Genomic DNA, 21,092 nt, shown 5'->3' on the forward strand with positions numbered 1-21,092 from the left:
CATTCTTTGAGGAGTAAATAGGCAGCTCATAAGGGAAAACACTTTTGATATCATTTGGGATTAAAACAAGAAACATTGCTGCTTAACTTCTACCCAAAAATGGCCTTTCTTGTAATTATTTCCATGTCTCATGAATCATTCTATGTCACATCTGCAGTAACCCTGCACCTGAAGATCACAAATCATTTTGCTGATGTTAATTTGCTCTCATAAAATACCTGTGAGTAACAATTAATTAAGAATAAACACAGGATCCCACTTTTAAACAGGATAATCCAGATTTTACCCTGTTCTCCCTGCTTAGCCAAGAATACCAAAGAGCATCACTCTGTGGTGCAGGACCAGGGCTTCTCTCCAGCTTTCTTCATTTGCTGTGTGGGCTGGCTTAGCACCACCCTTTCCTCCTGTAAATCAGTGCTTGTCACTGTGTGATCCAAATCCTGCCCTATCCTCATGTAAGTAATTAACATACCAGTGACTCAGTTCAAAGCTGGAACCCTTCCTTCAGCAACACATCCCATTGTCTCCTATGACAATTCCTACCCGCATTGCAGAGGAACAGGGTGAGGTTCAAGCAGCAATTATGGCTATAGAAGGGGTGTGTTGCCATCTTAACATCCTGCCCCAGTGCTTGTGTAGGTTGCACCATGTCACCAAGAGTTTTGGGAATGATTTACTCGTCAAGGCTGTGAAGATAATTCTGCATCACCTGTCACTACAGTATATTACACTGTTTTCTTACCACCATAGGTTAGCAATGATAGCACAAATATATCCTGAGCTAACTATGCCTGAAATCAGTTTCAAATTACCTCCTAAACCCAGCATGGGTGGGGACACCGTCTCCTCCTCCAAAGGCACTTTACACCCAGCCAACTGAGAAATTGTGCAAGACTACAACTGTTAATGAGGCCAGCACAGTGGCAAGGGGGAGAGCTGCCTTTTAAGCTGCTTCATACATTATCAGTGCTGGACAAATTCAAAATCCAGCTGTCTTTGCTTCTGACAACACTGAACAAAACAAAACACAGCTTGATTTGCAGACACAAGATTAATACTGCCGTGCTGGCATTTAGAAAATACTTGCCATTAAATTATAAACCAAGATTTCTTCAGACTTGAGAATCACATAAACTTTCTCAAAGTTTAAAGCATCAAGATCCAAATTCTCAAACAGTTCTTTTCAGAAAATAACTATAGTTTTTAAGGCTGTGTCCAAGTTCTTCCCCCAGAGAAGCTCCCTCAGAAGCTCCCTACTTTAAACAAAGTCCGAAAAGACTGGCAAAGGATTCTATCTTAATTTTCCTTTTAGGACTACTTTTTTCCTTAAGATAAAACTTACTGATCTTCAGTGAAAATACATTAATTATGAAAGGTTAACTTGAAAATTGTCCTGAATATTTATGTCCTTTTCACCTGAGTTAATTTACTTGTTACATTTTGCTTTTGTAGACCTGCAAAAGGCATGCAGGTATGCAGAAGAAGAATAACATCAAATTATGGCTTTTCTTCTCAGCATATAAAAATGCACATTTTAAAAGCTAGAGGTTCGTGCTTTGATTCCTGGATTTCATTCAAGAGACTCACTATCTAACAACCACATGGACATACTTTCCTCTAGCTGCTATGGCTTAATTACACTTTATTCTGCTGTAATTGTTCAGATAGAAGGGTAATTTCTAGCTTTGATGAACAGCGTAAAGGTTTCTGTCCATAACAGAGCTTTCTCCTTTCTGGAGTAACAAGGAAGAGTATTTACCCCTACATGCACGATAATTTTGTTGGAGCCTGATCACACTGTGCAGTGTGTGCCTTTTGTTTGCTCACAAGCAGAAAATCCAGTTAGTTTCTATAAACCAACAAGAGCTGTGACAGACGGGATTATGCTACAGAGCAGTGCTTGAAATGGTCTCCTTGGCAGACAGAAACTGTTTGGAAGAGTTTCTTGGTGCCTATACCCCCCCTTTCTTCCCCCCCTCCAAAATGGATGAGTTTCCCATTCACTTGGACAAGAATCAGAATCCGAGAGATGTGAAGTCAAAGGATGCAACATCTGTCCCATCTGGGGATGTGCAAAAAAGAAATATTCTCTGAGTTACTTTTTCATTTTTTCCAATTATCCTCTCTTTGAAGGATGCCTAACCAACTTGTTACTTGATTTCTTAACTTGGCATATTATGTACTCTACTGCATTTTAAAAAAAATCCTTCTAGATTTATGTATATCACACACTGAGTTACTCATGCTGGGAGCTCTCATCAATTGTTCTGCATGATTTTCCTGGCATCCTTGAGATTTAAAGGAATCCTCAAGAACCAGCCAACAACTCTTCCATAAAGATTTAATGTCAAAGTGGTATAGAAAAAGTGCAGCAAAGTGGCTTTGTGCAAAAGATAGCAAAGAAAAAACAACAAAATGCTCATGCAATAGAGGAATAGATAAGCACCACCATCCCTGTGAAAGTCTTTTGTCTTTCCAACACACAAATTTTGGATAAGGACTCAACATATCCCAATCAGACCCATAGCTTCCAGTGCAGAGTGCAAGGACTTCTGCTGCATGGCATCCAGGGCTACAGCTGGTGAGGAATTTAGCAACAACACAGGTTTTCACTGGAAAATGCCAATTCATCAGAACTGAAATGCTTCAGGGAGACATATCGTATTCAACTTCCAAAACAGCACAGGCAAGGCTCCAAGCTGGTTTCCCGCCAGCTCGCCTGGTGGGCTGCCTAGAAGCATGAACGATCGGGATATGAAACTCCAGGACTACCCTGCCATGCACATTGCCTTGTAGCCAGGGACCACAAGACTTCCTGAAGCTTTGGGCTTCCCTGTTTTATCCAAGGCTCAACTCCCAGCTCTGCAAAAGGAAAACCAAAATCCGTGGGAATGCTGGCTGAGCTGTAAGCACCAGACCCTGCATTTCCCAGCCCAATTTTACTTTGAATTCTACTTCTAGTGCAGCAGTTTTGCTTATTTTTCATTACTTCCTCCCTTCCTCTCTTTTTTCACTGTACACTGGGAAAGCATTTATTTTTTAAAAATCCATGTTTCCTTCTGAAACAGAAATTTCTCCATTTTTTTTCTCCTGGTACTCAGAACTTCCTGTGGAACAAAATGTTTGCCTTTAAACCAGTTCTACTCAGCACATTCTTCTTCTCTACAGCCTCTCTGCTGCTTATCCTCTCCCAGCAAAATGGAGCCAGGCCATTCTGCTTCTTTCCAGGCCTTATGTGCTGAGGAAAGGAGGACCTGGCCCATCATGCTGTATTCAGCAAGAGAAACCTGATCCTGCTCCATTAAGGGGAGGAATTATTTAGGCTATAATTTGCAGTGATTACACACTGTTTGGTATGTTGTCATATGCCATGTTTGCACTTCCTCTGCCAACACATGGACAAGGATGTGTGTAGTCATTTATTAGGCTTGCACCAGAGACAAATGGAATAGCAGCAGGATTAGCTGCCATTCATCTTCAGTTGAAAACCCTTCCTTGGCCTGTGGTTGGCTAATGAAATCCACATCGCCTGAATTCATGGTGTTCAGCTGGCTGCAAAGAAAAACCCTCAAGATGCTTCTAATTAGAAGTTGTGAATAATGGTCAACTTGTGTGCATTTTACAGACAGCCACAAAAATCTGTATTGCCACTTTGAGGAATGAGCCCAGAGCTGGGATCCACATTATGCAGATTCACATTTCCAGAGGTTAAATGAACAGGTGTCTAAACTCTCAGCTCAACAGTGGGTGCTAGTGTCCCCCTTGAAAAAAAAATTATGCTAGATAATGAGTATGACTATGCGTGACGCCTGCAACCGTATCACTCCATAAGAAAGACTGGTTTCACTGCTTCCACATGGCATTTAATTGAATTAACAGTAAATAGTATTCTCACTGAAACAGTACTTCACTGTGTAAGTGAAATCTCTCAGGACTATAGTAGTAGCTAACACATGCTAATGAGAAAGTTTTAAACTTCTCCTCAGTATTTATCTACGCAAGGATACTATAGTTTCAGAACAGTTTATCAAAGCAAAAGTAAATCCTCTGGTTTAGCATTTTGACAATTAATGTATTTTCTAAGACTCAAAAGACCTGAGAGAATGCTATCTCCCTTCCCTGTTTCTAGAAATAAGGTAGCATACTATAAAGTTTCTAATTTCCTTTTGCTTGTGGTGCTGTAGACTGTTCCTTGCAGACAACTTCTTACTTGAACACAAAGCAAGCCCAGTAAGATGGCACTGAATAGTAAATTAGGCCTTCCTTTTCAAACCAGGGCCTCCATTTTGCTGGGTAGCCCCAGCGAAATATTTCCATAATTTTAAAACATAAACTCATTCCAGCCACTATAACCATGAATTTATATAATTTCTCACTTAAAATGCAAGATATGTTCCTGGAACTTTGAAAAACCTGAATTTTATGTTTAAGAACTGATCTCTTCTCTGTTCTTATCTGTAAGTAACAAATGATATCATGTACTAAGTTTGTATGGCAAGATTCTGGAAGCAGAGAGCTACAGGGGTGGCTTCTGTGAGAAGCTGCCAGAAACTTCCCCCATGTCCAATGGAGCCAATTGCAGCTGGCTCCAAGATGGACCAATTCCAGCTGGCTCCAAGATGGGCTTGGCCTTGGCAACAATCATAGCATCTCTGGGATAACATATTTAAGAAGGGGGAGAAAAGACCTGTGCAACTGCAGTCAGAAGGAGGAGGGAGAGTGTAAGATAAACAACCCTGCAGTCAGTGGAGAAGGAGGGAGAGGAGGTACTGGAGCAGATATTCCCCTGCAGCCCATGGTGAAGACCATGGTGAGGCAAGCCTGCCCCACTGAAGCCCACGGAGTTCCATGCTGGAGTAGAGATCCACCTGCAGCTCCTGGATAACCCCACACTGGAGCAGATGGATGCCTACAGGAGACTGTGACCCTGTGGGAAGTCCATCCTGGAGCCATGAAGAGAGGAGCCCACACTAGAGGACATTTACTGGCAAGACTTGTGACCTCGTGGGGAATCCATGTTGGACTCTGTTCCTGAAGGGCTGCGCCCTGTGGAAGGGACCCACATTTTTGAAGTTTGTGAAGAAATGCAGACCATGAGAGGGACTCACACAGGAGAACTTTGCAGAGAACTGTCTCCCATGGAAGGGACCCGATGCTGGAGCAAGGAATGAGTATGAGGAGTCCTTCCCCTGAGGAGGAAGACCTGGTAGATACAATATGTGATGGACTCACTGCAAATCCCATTCCCAACCCCCCCAACACCACTCAGGGAAGGAGGAGGTAGAGACAACTGGGAGTAAAGCTCAGCTTATGAAGAAGGGAACTGGAAGTGTGGAGGCTTTTTTAATATTTTACTTCATTTCTCATTATCCTACCCACATTTGATTGGCAATAAATTAAACTAATTTCCCCAAATTGAGTCTATTTTCCCCATGATGGTAATTGCTGAGTGATCTCTACCAGTCCTTATCTTGAACCACGAGTCTTCCATGATATTTTCTCTTCCCTGTCCAGGTGAGGAGGGAAGTGATAAAGTGGCTTTGGTGGGCATGTTTGGTTGATGTCCAGCCAGGGTCAACCCACCATACTTTGCATAAGACACTTTTAAGTTACTGTAAGTAAAAGTCATGGCAATTTGTCTATTTGGGCAGTTAATTGTCAGCCACAGAATGAAACACAGCTTAAGCAATATCCTGCAGACTTCAAACTCATAGCTGGGATTTCTGTCTGCTTGTGGGCTGCAGAAATTTTGAAAGCACTGTGGGTTTCTCTAAACTCTAAAGAGTTATAACAATATTTATTACTGCTGCCATGCTTTTTTACTGACTACAGTTCATGTTGAACTTGGGAAGTTCCTCAGAGAAAGACACACACGCAAACATACACAGACACACACATACACTTGTCCTACCTGCTTTGGTTGTCACTTTCAGCAAATAACCATCCAAATCGATCTGAAATTGCGGTGTCTCGCAAGGTAGTGAAATTCGGGTCCCATTCCACTTCACTGTGAGGTGCTGCTGGAGGCTGATTGTGCTTCTGCCCAACACAAGGTCCACTGACTTTGTCCAGGAGAAAGAACGGGTCCGACGAGCATCGTTTTTTACCAGCACCTGAAAGGGCGAGGCAGAGGAGGAGCAGTCTTTCGTCAAAACGTACTGACATGTTCCCTGAAAGTTAAATGTCCGTCCATCAAAAGTGTTGTAGTGAGGATCTCCAAATACAGTGCAAACTCCAGGCTCTGCAGGTGAGTGAGAAACAAAAGCGCCATATCAGGATCAATTGAAGTTTGAAAAAAGCAGTTGATAAGAACTTAGAGATGCTGCTCTCATCTAATCTATCTGCTCTATGGGGTAGATTTTGACCGGCACCCACTAGGAATAAAAAGGTCTTTGAAAAACAAAAGCTTCATTGCTTTAGTAGAAGTCTTTCCCAAAGTAGATAGTAACCAAAGGCCAGTTCATCCCTGGGGCAGCATAGGAAGGCTAACCTGTAGCTTTGTCCCTTAAATATAATGTATAGTTTAGGTTATTACAATTTTTTTCAAATTTCAGTGACTCCCTGAAATTAAAAGCCATCAGATCACTTAGCAGGAGCTGGTTCTGTCCATATTTTACATATACACACTTATAAATATTGTACATTTATAAACTAGGTGTGTTTACATTTTTTTCCCCAAAATACCTGTAGAACCAACATCTTGATTCAGTATAGTATATATACTATATAATATACAAGCTATTGTATATGTTGTTTATACACAGCTGACTTGTAGTAGTTACTGAAAGTCAGTATTACATGACTAACATGATGCAATGACTGCCAAAGAGCATGGTGTCTCTACCGATCATCTGCATCATTACAAATGGATGGAGATTTCTTATGGATGTTTGTAGCCGTACGCTGATTAGAGAAGTCACAGCCCAAAACAGAACATTTCCACATTCATGTCAATGATGCTGAGTTACCCAGCAACTGACTGAATTGCCTCACAACCAAAGATAGCAGCAAATGCATTCACCTTGTAGCCTTCTGGTATAACAACAGGTTCTAACCACACTGCTGCCGTTCCTGGAAGAAGGAGTCTCAAGGCAGAGAAATGCACACTGCTATTGCCAGCTGTATACCCATGGGCTAAGGCTGCTTTGAAAGACGATGCCTGTTTAACTACTAATGACTTGCCTGAAAAATCAGCTTAAAAAAGGCAAATTCAAATCTACAAAAAAGAAGGAGACATGAACATTATGGAGAAGGGGAAGAGAATTCCTCCTGTGGAGTGCAATACAGTTCTAAGTACACAATACACCTTTCTCAGCAGTGTTTTTCAGCCTAGGCAGAGTGCTATGATAAAGCAACTGTAAACTTTCTGGTGTTTTTCTAGCTGTAAAAAGCACCCAAGCAAACCTACATGGAGACACAGAAAATGGGGCAGAAGGAGGCCCCAGAAGACATTATCTTTTTCTTCTCCAGCTGCAATGAAGAATCACCTGTACCTATATTATAGCTGACAGATGTTTATCTAACCTGCCCATGAAGAGCAGTAGTAACAGCAACTCCATTGCCACCTCTGGCAACCTGTTGCAGTGTTGGGCTGTCCCTACTGTGAGAAAGGTCTTCCTAAAGCCTAATTTCACTCTCCTCTCACCGCATGGGTCAAAGCTATCACAGAGCTAGTACCTGGGTGATTTGTACTTTACACCTAATTAGCCACATGCATGCTTCTTTAGCTAAGCCAGTAACTCATCTTGGCATCATTATTAGCCCTCTTTACTGTGTCTGGCAGCTAGGGACAAAAAGTTTCAATTTCTCAAGGACATCATGTTGACAGCTCCATCAGAAGTCAAAATGACCCATATTTGATCAGCATCTCTGGAAAACAGGCCTGACAGACTTGACGCGGAGCCTGAAAATCAAGACATTTAGGCAAGAGAGTGCTTTTAAAAATGTGCACTTCTGTGAGTTTTCCTCACTGATACCAGTGAGGATGTTAATAACTGCTTTCCAAAGTTCATTATATGAATTGATTCTCCATAAATTGGCAGGAATCATATGGCTTTTAATTACCAATGTAATTTTTACCAATAGGAAAAATAATCTATAGATTTTGTATGAAGACCATCTGACCTTAGCTGTTACTAAATCACACTAACATGTTTCTGGTTTTCTTATGTATATATCTAAGTATCTGCATGATGAGTATTAAGATACATGTTATTACAGCTCAGATTGTACTTCAGCTTTTCCAGCTTTAATTTTTCCTTAAGTTTAATGACAACTTTCATGAAAACAAGGAAATTACCAACAAAAAAACCAAAATCAGCCAAACATCAGAGAAGATCCCAGAGGAAAGATCTGATTTTTCTCTGTATTTCTAAGGCCAAGAACACGTTGTACATGTTTTTAACCAACCTGTTGGGAGGGGGAGGCTGATTCTTCACCTAAGCAAGTGACTAAGAGGCAAGACATGAGAGGAGCAAACATAATTTAGAGATGTGCAAGTAAAATTGATAGTACCAATGGGATCCAAAGGAAATATTTGTTTTTAATTTCTAATGTGTTATGCAGAGTAATGTTGTTTTATGTTATGTTACATCGTGTCACGTCATATGTCAACTTGATGCCATGCAGCTAAAAATGTATTTTGGACTGGATAGCTAAAGGTCTGATCCAAATTTCGCTGTTTTCTTTAATAACCAAGGAAATGGAGGAGGGAAAATCCACCCAAAAACAGGCTGAATAATTGATTCTCTGATACCACTGTGTAAAACATTCTTGAAAGGTTTGCTAAAATTGTGGGGTTTAAAAATAAATCCACACCCTGTAAGAGTGTGTGTGATAACTCAGGCACTGAGAGTAAGAAAAACTGGTTGGCCTAGAAATAAACCTTAAATACCGGGTGTAACAAGACTGCAAAAGACAGTCAACATGAAAAGAATTCCTGCCATTTTTAGCTTTTGGGTTGTCGTTTATGTCCTTTTGGGAGAGTTTCAATCACATGATATTTTATGGTTTTCTTTCACTTTTTCCTTTTTTCTTCTTTTTTTTCTCTTTTTTCTTTTCTTTTTCCCTTCTGAAACAAACCAGTCTTTCTACTTAGCAGTTTTTGAAATCTATTGGAAGCACTGATCTCTAGTTAGGATTGTGTGTGACTTGCTTTTCTGTTGGGACATAACAGATGAAGAGGTGCTGCTGCATCACCAAAGTTATGTTCCCCAACCCTGGAGTATGAATTTTGCTAGTTTATGATAACAAGGCATAGCACCACAGGTGTAAATCTTTCCCTTTTTTCCCTACAGTAAATTGTTCCCAGCTTATTGCCAACACTCCTTTTATCAGCTGTCTAAGGTAGAGCTAGAAAAGGGCAATTCTATACAATACTTCCCCCTGAGATTCTCCCAACCTCCAACTACTTTCAGATGAGGGACTTTTTGAGCTAGACATGGTTTCTTTTAATTTAGTAACCTTTGATAGAAATATTTTCTGTGAATTTTTCCAGTCCAACAATGTTTTGGACATCTACAACATCCTTGGGCAAAGGAAATGAAGAATCATTGCCACTTCCTTGTTTTGAACCTGGCACTCATAATCTTTGGTGTCTTCTTTTGCTCATCTAGACATGCGCATGAACACAAATTTACCCATTCCCTCTATCCTTGAAAAACACTGATTTTTCAAAGGAGGGCCCCAGAGCTATGTTCAGGAGGCTGTGATTTGCAAAACACCTCAGGCACTCAACTTTGATTAAACATCATTGAGAGCTGGATGCAACCACCACTAAACTTCTTTTGGAAATCCTGCATGTTTCTCCCAAATCAATATTCAAACCTTCTGGCATTCATAAAACCTTTGGAAGCTTGGCAGTTTTCACATTTGTTTTTTAAGCAACTAAATACAGACTTCACACTTTTACATTTGACTAAAATATTAAACTACATATGTGATTAATGTAGTTTGCTCAGCTCCCACCTAAGGCTCTACAGCTTACTTGCAAACTAATAATAGTATTTAGGTGCTAAAAGTGAATACTATAGAACTATTAGCATGTTTTCCTTGACTTTTCGAATCATGCTCCCAATTCAGATGAAATAGTGACTTTCATTAGAAAAGGAAATGTTTTTGAAAACACATGTAGCTGTACAAAAAAGGAAGCTAAAAAAGCAACAGCATGGAAAAGAACACATTAGCATTTCCTAAGTTTTAACATAGTCTCATAAAGAAAAAAAAATCACAAGCTGTTTGGCCAATGTGGAGGGATAAAAGTCTGAAAGACCACTCATTTCTAGTAAGTAGTATGCTGAGCACAGGTAAGAACCACTTATTAAACTAGGTGGTTGCCAAAAAGTACCTTTCTGCCTTCTACCCAGTGCCTCCATTCCCCCAGACAGTATTTAGCCTTTTTAGAAAGGCAAAATATATATACTGCGTGGTGGAGGCCAGACAGACAGTCAGCACACACATCCTGACCAGCTGAGAGTACGAGCATATTGGCTGGGCAATTAGCACACTTGTAGCTCCAGACCAGCCACAGGATATATTGTCTCTAGCTGGGTTTATTATTTGTTGGGATATAAAGGAAATGGGACACAAATCCATAGGAAACCAGGCTCTGTTAGCTCTGGTGCTCACAGAATAGCTTGTTTTGTTTTTTCAGGAGATCAGAGCAGTCAATTGAAGTCCAAGATGTCCAGATGTCTGGTCACACTCTGCTGGGTTTGTAGGTAGTTAACAGTGGCCAAGAAAAATATACTTTAAATTATAACTAAAATTGGTTTGGATACTTTCTAAGTAAGGAGAGGGAGGAAAAAACACAAGTTTACCAGTGAAGGGTGTTCTGGTTGCACATCTATAATTCAAAAATATCTCAGCTTTTTAAAAATAAAATGAAACTTTGAATATAATTAGCCCATATGCTGAATTAAGCCCTAAATCAAAAAGAACACATTATTAACTTTTAAAAACTAGCTATAGAACACGCATAATAGAATTTCATTAGGTTTTCTGTAATAAATGTATAGCCATAGAGGACTTTCCTCATAACTTCTGCATAGTACAGCTTGATATAATACACATTACAAGGTGTGGTGTCAAAAACTCCACAGGAGTCTTTATGGTCTATTTCATAAATAAAATAGCTATTCCAATTTGTCCAAATACATATTTATACAGTAGACCATCACAGCTGAAATGGGAGGTAAATCATGAACAGTATTCCAGTATGAATAAACAATTGCAGTCTTTTTGTTGATGTATTTCTTCATGGAAAACAAATAACAGAAAAAACACGGATCTATGTGGTCCTTCAGTCCCACTTCCTGCTCTCACAGATACCTACAATGCATAACCTCACTTTGTTTCTTTTCCTTTTTTTTCTTTTATTTGAAAGTCAGTGCTTTTTTCAGTAATTCTACAAAAACACATAAAAAGGATGCAGGACCAAGTGCAAGCACCAACCTTTTATTCCTAAGGTGGGTCCAAATGCCCCTGAAATTGGTTTAGCTCTGTTGATCATTTTGTCAATTTAAAAAGCTGCAGAATGATTTGTGATTAACAAAATTTTTTTGTCCCAAAAGCAGCCTTTACTGCAAGATTACTGTACAGGTAAGCCTAGATGATTGCAGTCCACTTTGAAAAAACTTCATCCACAAAATCTCACAATGACCAGTGTAAGATTGTTCTAGGATTATTGATAATGATTAAAGTATATCTACATGGTTTTAGTAGGAGGTTTTCATCCTGTGGATGGTAATTTCAGCAAGGCCTATGAATTCTCCTTTGTCAAGTACAAAGATCTAATTTCCACTGCAAGTTCCGATCTTTGTCTGAAGTTGAGAGCAGTCTGTTAATGTTATTTGAACTCCGGTTTAGGTTTTTTTAGTTTTAATATGAAAATGACCTTGGTCTAACATAGGATTACTAATTTATGAATTGATGTCAGTGGTGATTTTTCTAAATCAAGCCCAAAAGAGTACATTTCATTACATTTTTTACAGCAGCATAAACTAAACTGTTGAATTTTCCACTGCTATGACCACTGTGTTTAATTAGTGATAACTGTACGCCAGCCATGGAGCTTAAAAAGCAACATGCCAAAACTAACTATAGTTAACTTCAGCAACAGTAGACAAAAGAGACTCTCCAGCCCTTTAGGAGACGAGGTACTTTTTCTCTTTGCAACAAACTGCTTTGAAAATAACCCTTTGATTATTTTCTTTTTTTTCAGTTTAAAGTGTATCCTTTCACAACGTGACTGATTTTGACCCACTTCATAGAAATTGGCTGCACTTAAACGGTACTCAAAGCTCTCCTGTGTACAGTATGTTCTTGTACCTCCCTATGTTGTTTTTAATTTGGAAAATTAATATCTGCTGGAGCACCAGAAAGGTTTGGTGTGATAATATGTGGAGAGAGGATCAGGATCAACATGAGTGAGTGGGTGAGGGAAGGGGCTGTGTGTACATCTTACCAGAAACTGGCTGAATTAGCAAAGTTTCCAATTACTATTGGATGATAGTCGTGACAAGATTTACAGCACTTCTGGTGCAAAGGTGGAATTAATTCTTTGCAAATGGCAAATGTTAAAATACCAATGTTAAAACAGCTAGTGGTAGCCACCACTGCTGTATGACACTGGGTATTTAAGCTCCTTGATTACATTATCTGTAAAAGCCAAGAATGCCCTGTTAATCAAAAAAGTTTGGAATCAGCTCTTCTCCAAATACTAAATGGCTCCATGGTGAGACAACTCTGTAAGAAAAGGATCCCTCTGTTTCACTGCACTGGTGGAGCACGGGACTGTGAGACAGGACAACAAGCCTCTTCAGCTCAAGTACAGGCAGTGCAATGCAGGTAGGACCCTTAAGACCCTCGGTCCCTTCCCATAAGGGACCAAGGTTGTTTATCCTTTGGGGAGAAATAATAGCAGTCTGCCAGTACCTGGAGGTCACTGGGAAAATGGAGCCAGGTTCTTTACAGACCTGCGTGGCAGGAGGACAAGCAACAATGATCTGACCTTCATTTCACATGTTTGTAGTCATGATCATTCCCTTCTTGTATCATCAAGAAGTTTTGAGTTTTTAGGTGACCTGGTTCCTAGATGAGTTATTTTAACTTTGAAGAACTTTATTTTTTTGCCTCCTTCTCCCATGAAACAATTACCACAAGTCATCACTCTCTGGCAGCATTTCTGAAGGAGTCACTGTGCGGTCTTCTTTTAAACGTCTTACAGCAGAGTCTCCTGTGCTTTGAGGGAATGGCTGGCCCCACTATTTTACTCCTCTCTCATGTTAGAGAAGAGCACAGGAAGAACACATGAGAAAGGTTCATGAGATGGAAACATAAGAAAAGAGGTGAGATAGAGATTGATAAATTCATTACACTAATGGTATGTCATATCTGAACAAAGCTCTATGAAAATTTCTTCTCCCTTGAAACTGAGCTAACATGAAACCAACTGCTAGTCAGTTGAATTCTCTTTCCTTTCTTCCTCTGCTCAGTATCATTTCAAGTGTTTCTGAGGTTGTCGCTTGTACTTACTTTCATTTTGATAATGAAGATTATCAAAAGCTAGATTTATTTTATCCCAAGTTACACATTTCAAAATAATTGAGCCGCAGAGTGAAAAAACAGGTATTTAGCATATGGGATTTGTGCAATTCAAGAGAACCCAGAACTGAGTTGAACAGCAAAACCATTTGGTTTTAGACAAAAGAATAGGAACACTTTCTTCTTTCAAAAGCCTTCTTACAGATCATAAAACCCCATTTTAGCAGTCTGTCCCTATTTGATAAAACACTTAAATACATACTGAAGGACATACATAATGGTATCCTGTTAACTTCAGGTCTCCTTGTTGACTTAAATAGAGCAAGCTTAAAGATAAGTGTTTGTGTAAGTACTTTGCTGACTAGGAGGATGATATTGTAATTTAATGATCATTTCTGAAATGAGGAGTAAAGGGAAAAGAAGGTAAGGGTTGAACTAAACATCATAAACAAAGAAGGATAGTTGTCTATTCTACTTTGCACTGCTGCCCCAGACTGTGTCTCAGATTTCTGCACACCTATTTTTAACTCTCACAAATCATCTGCAAAGGTGTGATTATATATGCACGTAGCTGGACTGTTAGTTACAGGTGTAAAAGGTACCCAAGTCCTAAAAGTTACAACTTTATTAATTTTCTTGTTTTATTGCCTACAAATTTCACAGCGCAACTATATCTTTCAAAATGCACCTCAGATTTGACAAAAATAGTGTCATTTTGAAAAATAAAAGAAAAACAAATAACCCAGCATTTTATTTTAAATTTACAGATTTATAGGAGGCAAAATCCATGGCCAAAAATAATCACCTGCCCTTTAGCTGCCTCTAAAAAGAAGGCAGAAAAGGAAGTATACTTCTATATACTTATTTTCTCAGAAAAAATAAAAAAGAATTTAAAGAATGTGAAGAAAGAACTTACTTTCAGTGCAAATCGGACAGCATCCTTTTCTGTTCAGGATTTTACCCTAATTGAGAGAAAGACAGGCTGATTTAATGAAAGAATTCTTGGAGCAATGACTGTGTCATGTTGTAAGACTGGATAAGCCTTTGAAAATAGTTCAAGTTGTGTTTGAACTCAGTGGCCTGGTTACAACTTCAAATATCAGGTGCTAAAAACAGACAGAACTATTCAACAAGCTTCCTGGTGGTCTTATAAGAAATTAAATACTAAAAGAGTTCTGTTACCACTTTTCTCTTTAGAGTGTGAGAGAATTTTGGACTCACATGCACAGATAGCTAAAGCAGACTTGTCACTGAGTTAACAAGATCACTTCATTACCTTTTCCCCCACCTTCCCAAAATAGATACATCTCCTATGCATTCCCTGTGCAGATGCAACCTGCTCCACCCCCACACTCCTCCCAAAACAGAAGGCAGGCAGGCAGGCAGGAAGGCAGGAAGGCTGGCAGGCAGGAAGGAAGGAAGGTTGGTTCATGTATTTCTGGTTCTGTCTTATACAAGGCTGACTAGGAGCAGAAGGCATGCCTCTGTGTATGTACACTCATGTTCCTTTTCAGTCTTCATCAGCTTAAGAGATCCTTTATCTGCTTTTCTTAAATTACCTAAATTTAAGCTAGCAGATAAGCCTGGAAAATTTCAGACTGAACAATGTGTTTTTCCAAGCAAGAACTGGTGGTGGTTATAACAGAACTTACAGTGATACTGGAGTTCACCCATATTCCCACAAAGGCAAAGAAGATGTATATGGAGCTGTGCTGCTCCCCAGCACTGACCCTTTGCTCCAACAGCAGGTGAACACAGAGGAAGTCCCCGCTGTGTGACTACTGCTCCTGTTCCCCACCAAGTAGGTGAGGACAGCAAGAGCGAGCAAATGGAGCTGTGCTATCCTGCCCACTAAACAGTATAGAAAGCCTGTGAAAATAGACAACAAATTGGTGACAGGTCTATGCAAAGAGTGGGGAAGTGAGCACAGGCAGTCCTATTGCTGTCTGCCTTGCTTTCTGCCTACAGTGCTGCCAAGTTTTGACGATGTGCATGGGGAGACATGAACTCCAAGTATCTGCTAGCAAACTGGAGTGGAGCATGTTCCATCCTGCTCTTGCTTGATGTACACAGATGGCGTGAATGAATCCTTGGTCATGAATCCATTTGGGCACATCATCCACAGGGCTCAATTTAGTGTAATCTTGTCTTTGAATATGCAACTGCATGTGAACAGACTTGAGACACATCTGGACTTAAGAAAAGGGCTGGATCAGAGTTGCACTGGCAGAGTGAACAGCACTTAAATGTTTTCGTGACTCCCAGGTCCCTGGGCAAAGAGAATAGCTGAGGACCAGGCTACAATGGGGAGGCCTACCAAGCACCTGCTAGAACAAAACCCCTTAAAGAAGGAACCCTTAAAACCACACAGAAATAGGGAGCTTGGCAACACATATTTGTAGGAATGGAGACATGCAGCGGAATGCCACACACTGCACTGCACAGCCTTACCTCTGTGTTTCAATAAAAGAGTTGAAATCATCAGCCAAGCTGGAAGTGGCAAGAATTCAAGTGAAATTGGAATCTCCAAGGCAGCCTTCTGAGGCTGGTTATTTGAGCCACCATGTTGGCCCAAGATCCTGTTTTTGTCTTGTAGAATAAGGAAACCCATTATTGCTAACATGTGCTGCAAGAGTTCATTAGCATTGAGGGTTCCCTTAGGAGTGGGCTAAGTGATGTGATCCCATTTTTCTCTATGAATATTTATAAGCAGACCACATTTGAGTCTATTTATTTTCTGGGATTTTTCTTCCTTTTTATGGGGTTTTCAATTTTGTGTCTGAGGTTTTTATTTTCTATTTTTTTTAAGGCAAGACTAATTGCTGGGGGGAAGGGGATTGTTTGGTTGTGCAATAGCAACAGCTGTTGTTTTTTTGTGCCTCATTTGGCACTAGAGTAAAAACAGCAACTTTTTGTTTGTAATAATAACAGATGTGTATAACATTATATGCAGTCTGTGCTAGAGATGGGAGGACGTGTTCTGAATAAATTTTCAGCTCACTTGAAGTTCACGGGTTCAAAATTTACCCACAGAATCGAACTCTGCAAATGTCTTCACCTGCCGTGAATTTAATTCTATTAACTTTTGCACAGCCTTGGAGCTCAGAAAAGGTTATGTGCTGTAAAATTCACCAAGCTCTCTCCTAGCAGTACAAAAAGAGACATGTTCATAACCACTGATCATTACCACAGACTTAAGACGTTAGTGAGGAATGCAAAGGCATAAGGAGAGGGGGCAAAGTGAAAATTTACAAGGATGGGTAATCAGAAAGGTAATAGCACAAGGCAAGGAACAGAGTACAGCAGAGCTAGGGCAAGTAAATAGCGAATTCAATAAGAAGAAGTCTAAAGGATCTCTGAAACTCAGTCTTGCCAAATGTTGAGATTGTTCACTTTCTATAAAGTATTTAAGCATGTGTTGAAGTTTAAGTACACATGGAGGGCCTACTAACTTCAGCAGAACTGGACACATGCTTAACAGCTTTGCTGAATGAGGGCCGGTATCTACTGCACCTTGCAAGCTGACACCAGGTATCTTGAAAGAGGGAATATCTGTGTGGAGTCAGTGGTCAGAAAGTAAAAAACAGAAACCACAAGCCACAAGGCTCACTAGAACACCAAGGAGGACCAATCTTAATATAAATGTGACAGGAGGGACTGAATTTGAAAAATGTGTTGCCTCCACAGCAGATGAAAAGAATCTAAGAAAGACATTTCCTGTAATTACTGATACGGGACTAAATGCTCCAAAAAGGAAAGAACAAAAGAAACAGAAATTTGTGTGTAGCTCTATGAAGAAAATTAAAGAAATAGCAGAAACAGTCTTAAAAAATAAGTCAGCCTGTAACCAATAGATTGAATAATACAAATGGTTGTGCAGTATTGGAAATTTCTGCAGAATTACCACTTTGAAACCCATACTTTCAAGAAATAATTGGCCAAAAGTTATGATGATAAATAAAATAAGATTCCATAACCAAAAAAACCCACCCACAATATCATGCAGAGAGTATTAAGACTGCATGGTAAAGCATTTAAGTCAAGGAATAATATTCTAAATTCTTTGTGAATCTTCAATCCTTTCACACTCAGTTGTCTGTATAATAATACAGGTTTAATGAGATAACTTTATGTTGCCTGACACCTAAGGGAGACTAAACCACATTTTATTCCACAGCAGTCTTCAATAGTCAGTGAAGACTGCTTACTGTCAAAAATATTGTGAAGAGAGAAAAGGAATGGAGTGCACACATCTACAGTTTGCAGAGACAGCAGCATAACTCTATGCACGATATTCAGATTGTCAGTATCAGAACCACTAATATATCTTTATCTCAAATAATGTGGAGTGTTTAATTGATGTTTATAGATTTGTGACAGAAAGTCTCATCAAAGATAGTGGAGCAGAGATGAAAAGTAAAAGATTCAAATCAATTAGCATATATTATTTGCTTTAAAACTACTTGGTACCCACTTGGAATAGGAAAATAACTCTTAATCTAGAGTTTACATTCTTTCTCCTATTTGGCCTTCAAATTTAGCTTGGAAGAGCAGAAATGTAATTGTGTACCCATGGAGGAGGGTGGGTTTGCTTGCAGCTTGCATTTTAAGGTGGGGAGCTGGCTGACTACTTATATACTGGGGGGAATGGTGCTGCAGGGTAACAAGGCTGGTCTTTCCAACCCTAAGGAATCAGTTTGTTTGAGGACTCACCTCAGAGGTTAAGGGCAGTTTAGGACTTCACATTAACCTTGGAGCAGGTTCTATAGCAGCACTGAATGAGTTTGTCCGTCAGTCTCACTTATACACTGCAGCACTGTCAGTGGTGAATTTTTACCCACCACTATTTTCATTTTAGAATCCAGTTCAACTGGTCATCTCAATGCTCAAATTTGTGCATGGATACAGCTGAAGCAATGTACTTCACCGAAGATCTCTATTAAGTTATATTAGCTGCTTGATCTCAGAAGTACCCTAAACATTTAAAATGCATCAGCACAAGGAAAATATAAATACGATGCAGCGTGTGCAAGGTTCTTGGCCAACAAAGAATTTGAAGAGACCTGAAGAACCCAAGGTCTCACTTCCTACTTATACTGTGAATGACATGAAGGTAGCAAACCTGACTGCCATGAGCAATATAACATTCCCAGAAGAACAGCTCCATTTGTTCACACTTCCTGATGTGTATGCAGCATCTTGTGTGAGGCCCATTAAGATGAGAACTGCCCTCTCCAGTGAGTGCCAGAGTGACAGGAAAAGGATGTTCCCTCTTCTGAGGATCTTGAAGCCCACTGTCACACCAGAACGGGGAGTGCCAAGGTGCAAGCTCTCTATTCTACCACCATTTCTGTCAAAAGTTTACATGTATAAAATTTTACAAAGAGTTTGTCATTTAAAAATTTTATATCTAGGTGTCTGTGACTCACATTTTCCCCACTGGCTTCCAAGGTCGAGAAGGAAACACTGAGAAAGTATAATGCTAACAACTTGGCTCTCTCTTCTGCAGTTTTGCTCAAAGGTCTGCTCCTACATGAGGTGCTATTTAGAGCTCCATCTTGTGAAAATTTGAGCCATAAGACAAAAATAATTTGTCAGTGTCAGAAATCCAAGAAACAAAGGATGATTTTAGCTCAAGGTTTCAATTTTTGACACCTTTAAGTTACAATTACACCACTCTTTGGTTCACTCCAGATTTTCAAATTAAAAATAGCCAGCCCATGACCTTAGAGAAAGCAGCATGGCTTGGTTGAACTAATTTTCTTTGATCTGTCTAATTTAAATTTTCAACCAAGTATTAAGCCTCATATGCACTGGGAAATGCAAGTACAACAACCTCCTGTGGCTTGCCCTAACAATATCCACGCTACTGAAATATTAACATAGTCACCTCACCACTCTAAAAAACTATTAAATAAAAGCCAAAAAAGAACTGTTCCAATGCAGATACTTGGGACAGAGAAAGAAGGAGAGGAGGAGCAGAGTCTTCAGAGCAAGGACAGAGGCAGGAAGACCATATTCAGGATAACAGTAGCACATTTGAGGAATGCCAACCTAAATTAACATGCCATCCCTTCCTTCCAAACAGCATGCCCCACTGTCACACACACACTTCCAAGAAACACTGGCAAAGATAATGGTGGAGCAGAAAAGAGAAGAAAGCTTGGTTCTGTTAAAAAACTCACATGAGGACAGCTGCTGACTGGAATGCATTGCTTCTTGCGACACTCTGTCTTGCCTTTCACACAAGCACAGATGGTGCAGTTCACAGAGGACCACATCTCTCCATCCTGCAAGAGGGAACATGATATAGTATCAGCTAGGGTGGCAACAAGAAGCTATTTCAGCAATGTGTCATTGCACAAGAAAGGATGAATTTTCCTGTTGGCTTTGTGTCATTGTTTAGTCTAAATTATTTTGAGGTGTCTGTCCATGGCCAGTTGGATTCAACACAGAGATCAAATTCAGCCAGGTTTTCTTCCCTTTGGCCTTTTTGGTAAGAAATTCATTTTTCCAAAGCTAACCAAATCACATTTGCATTTTTCAACAGTGTCCTGATTATTTGCATTGTTTTATCTCCAATAAGCATCTGATTTGTGATCACACCTACCACAAATTTTCATTTAAGTTCACATAATTAGAAAAACCTGATTCACTGGGTTGAGTGACATCTTAAAGCTGTTGCACATGAAAATATTTGATTAAGATGTCAGCATATAGTGAATTTATTCCCATATGTAGCATCATTTCAACTTAGGGCAGGAATGGTCAAATAATGAATTCTAATTTAGATTGCTACAGCACTTTCACGGATATTTGATCTGCTAAACATCTGAAAATATTTAGAAGAGATACAGTGCTGAATCTCTCAAAAGCAGAGCAGGTAAGACAGCCTATGTATAGCTCTGAAAATATGAAGTGCAGAGCATAATATGCCTCGTCGTCTTGTCCACTTGGGATGAATTGCTTGTGGAACTGCCCTGGCTCCTTTTCACATGGTGTTGCATTTGCCAAGTGTGGTTCCTAAAACATTCTGTCTCACCCACTTACAGCCTTGTGCTAGTCTGCTTAGAGCCAAACTGTGCATGTTTTCTGTTTACAGGGCTGCTGGGAAGGAAGGGTGAGGATAGACCTGACAGGAACAGGCAGTTCAACCAGACAGCTGTGAATAATTATGTGCCCACCTCAACATGATGTTCTGACCAGAAACAGAAACAGACTATATCTGAAATGCCAAGGAGTCTGACTTATTCAGCTCAGCTTGCTTCATCAAAGGCTGTCTGTCTCCTACTTTTTGTTTCTAGGGCATATTTCTACTGCCTGGTGTTTCTGATGTTCTTGGTCTCTAATGACCACTCACCGGGCATCTGCCAAGGTACCAGAATACATCACAGCTGACTGCATGCAGCTGCCCTGAATTTTTGTCTTACAGCTGGTTTGCACAGGAGTGTAAAAACACATTTGCTGTGCCCATTCTACCTGTGTTAGACCATTGACTTCAACCGAGCAACACCAAATTTACTTTTTTGCACACAAGGCCAGAAATGGAT

General features: G+C 39.9%; 1 protein-coding gene across 9 annotated transcripts in view; it reads right to left on the minus strand.

The window, feature by feature from the left end:
• The window catches only part of BMPER (BMP binding endothelial regulator), a 148,611-nt gene that overhangs the window by 46,424 nt on the left and 81,095 nt on the right, over positions 1 to 21,092 (minus strand). For 8 of the 9 annotated variants that reach the window (XM_042043388.1, XM_042043387.1, XM_042043383.1 and 5 more), the window contains 3 exons: positions 19,728 to 19,832; positions 14,459 to 14,504; positions 5,912 to 6,241 (listed from right to left, as the gene is read on the minus strand). In XM_042043388.1, the coding sequence (XP_041899322.1) occupies positions 5,912 to 6,241; positions 14,459 to 14,504; positions 19,728 to 19,832 (481 nt within the window). The remainder of the gene's footprint in view (positions 1 to 5,911; positions 6,242 to 14,458; positions 14,505 to 19,727; positions 19,833 to 21,092) is intronic. The other variant, XM_042043386.1, reaches the window with a different exon arrangement.

The sequence above is a fragment of the Corvus kubaryi genome, unplaced genomic scaffold, assembly GCF_017639235.1.
Source record: "Corvus kubaryi isolate FWS band 111438036 unplaced genomic scaffold, C.kubaryi_AGA036_p1.0 37398, whole genome shotgun sequence".
In the NCBI taxonomy this organism is placed as follows: domain Eukaryota; kingdom Metazoa; phylum Chordata; class Aves; order Passeriformes; family Corvidae; genus Corvus; species Corvus kubaryi.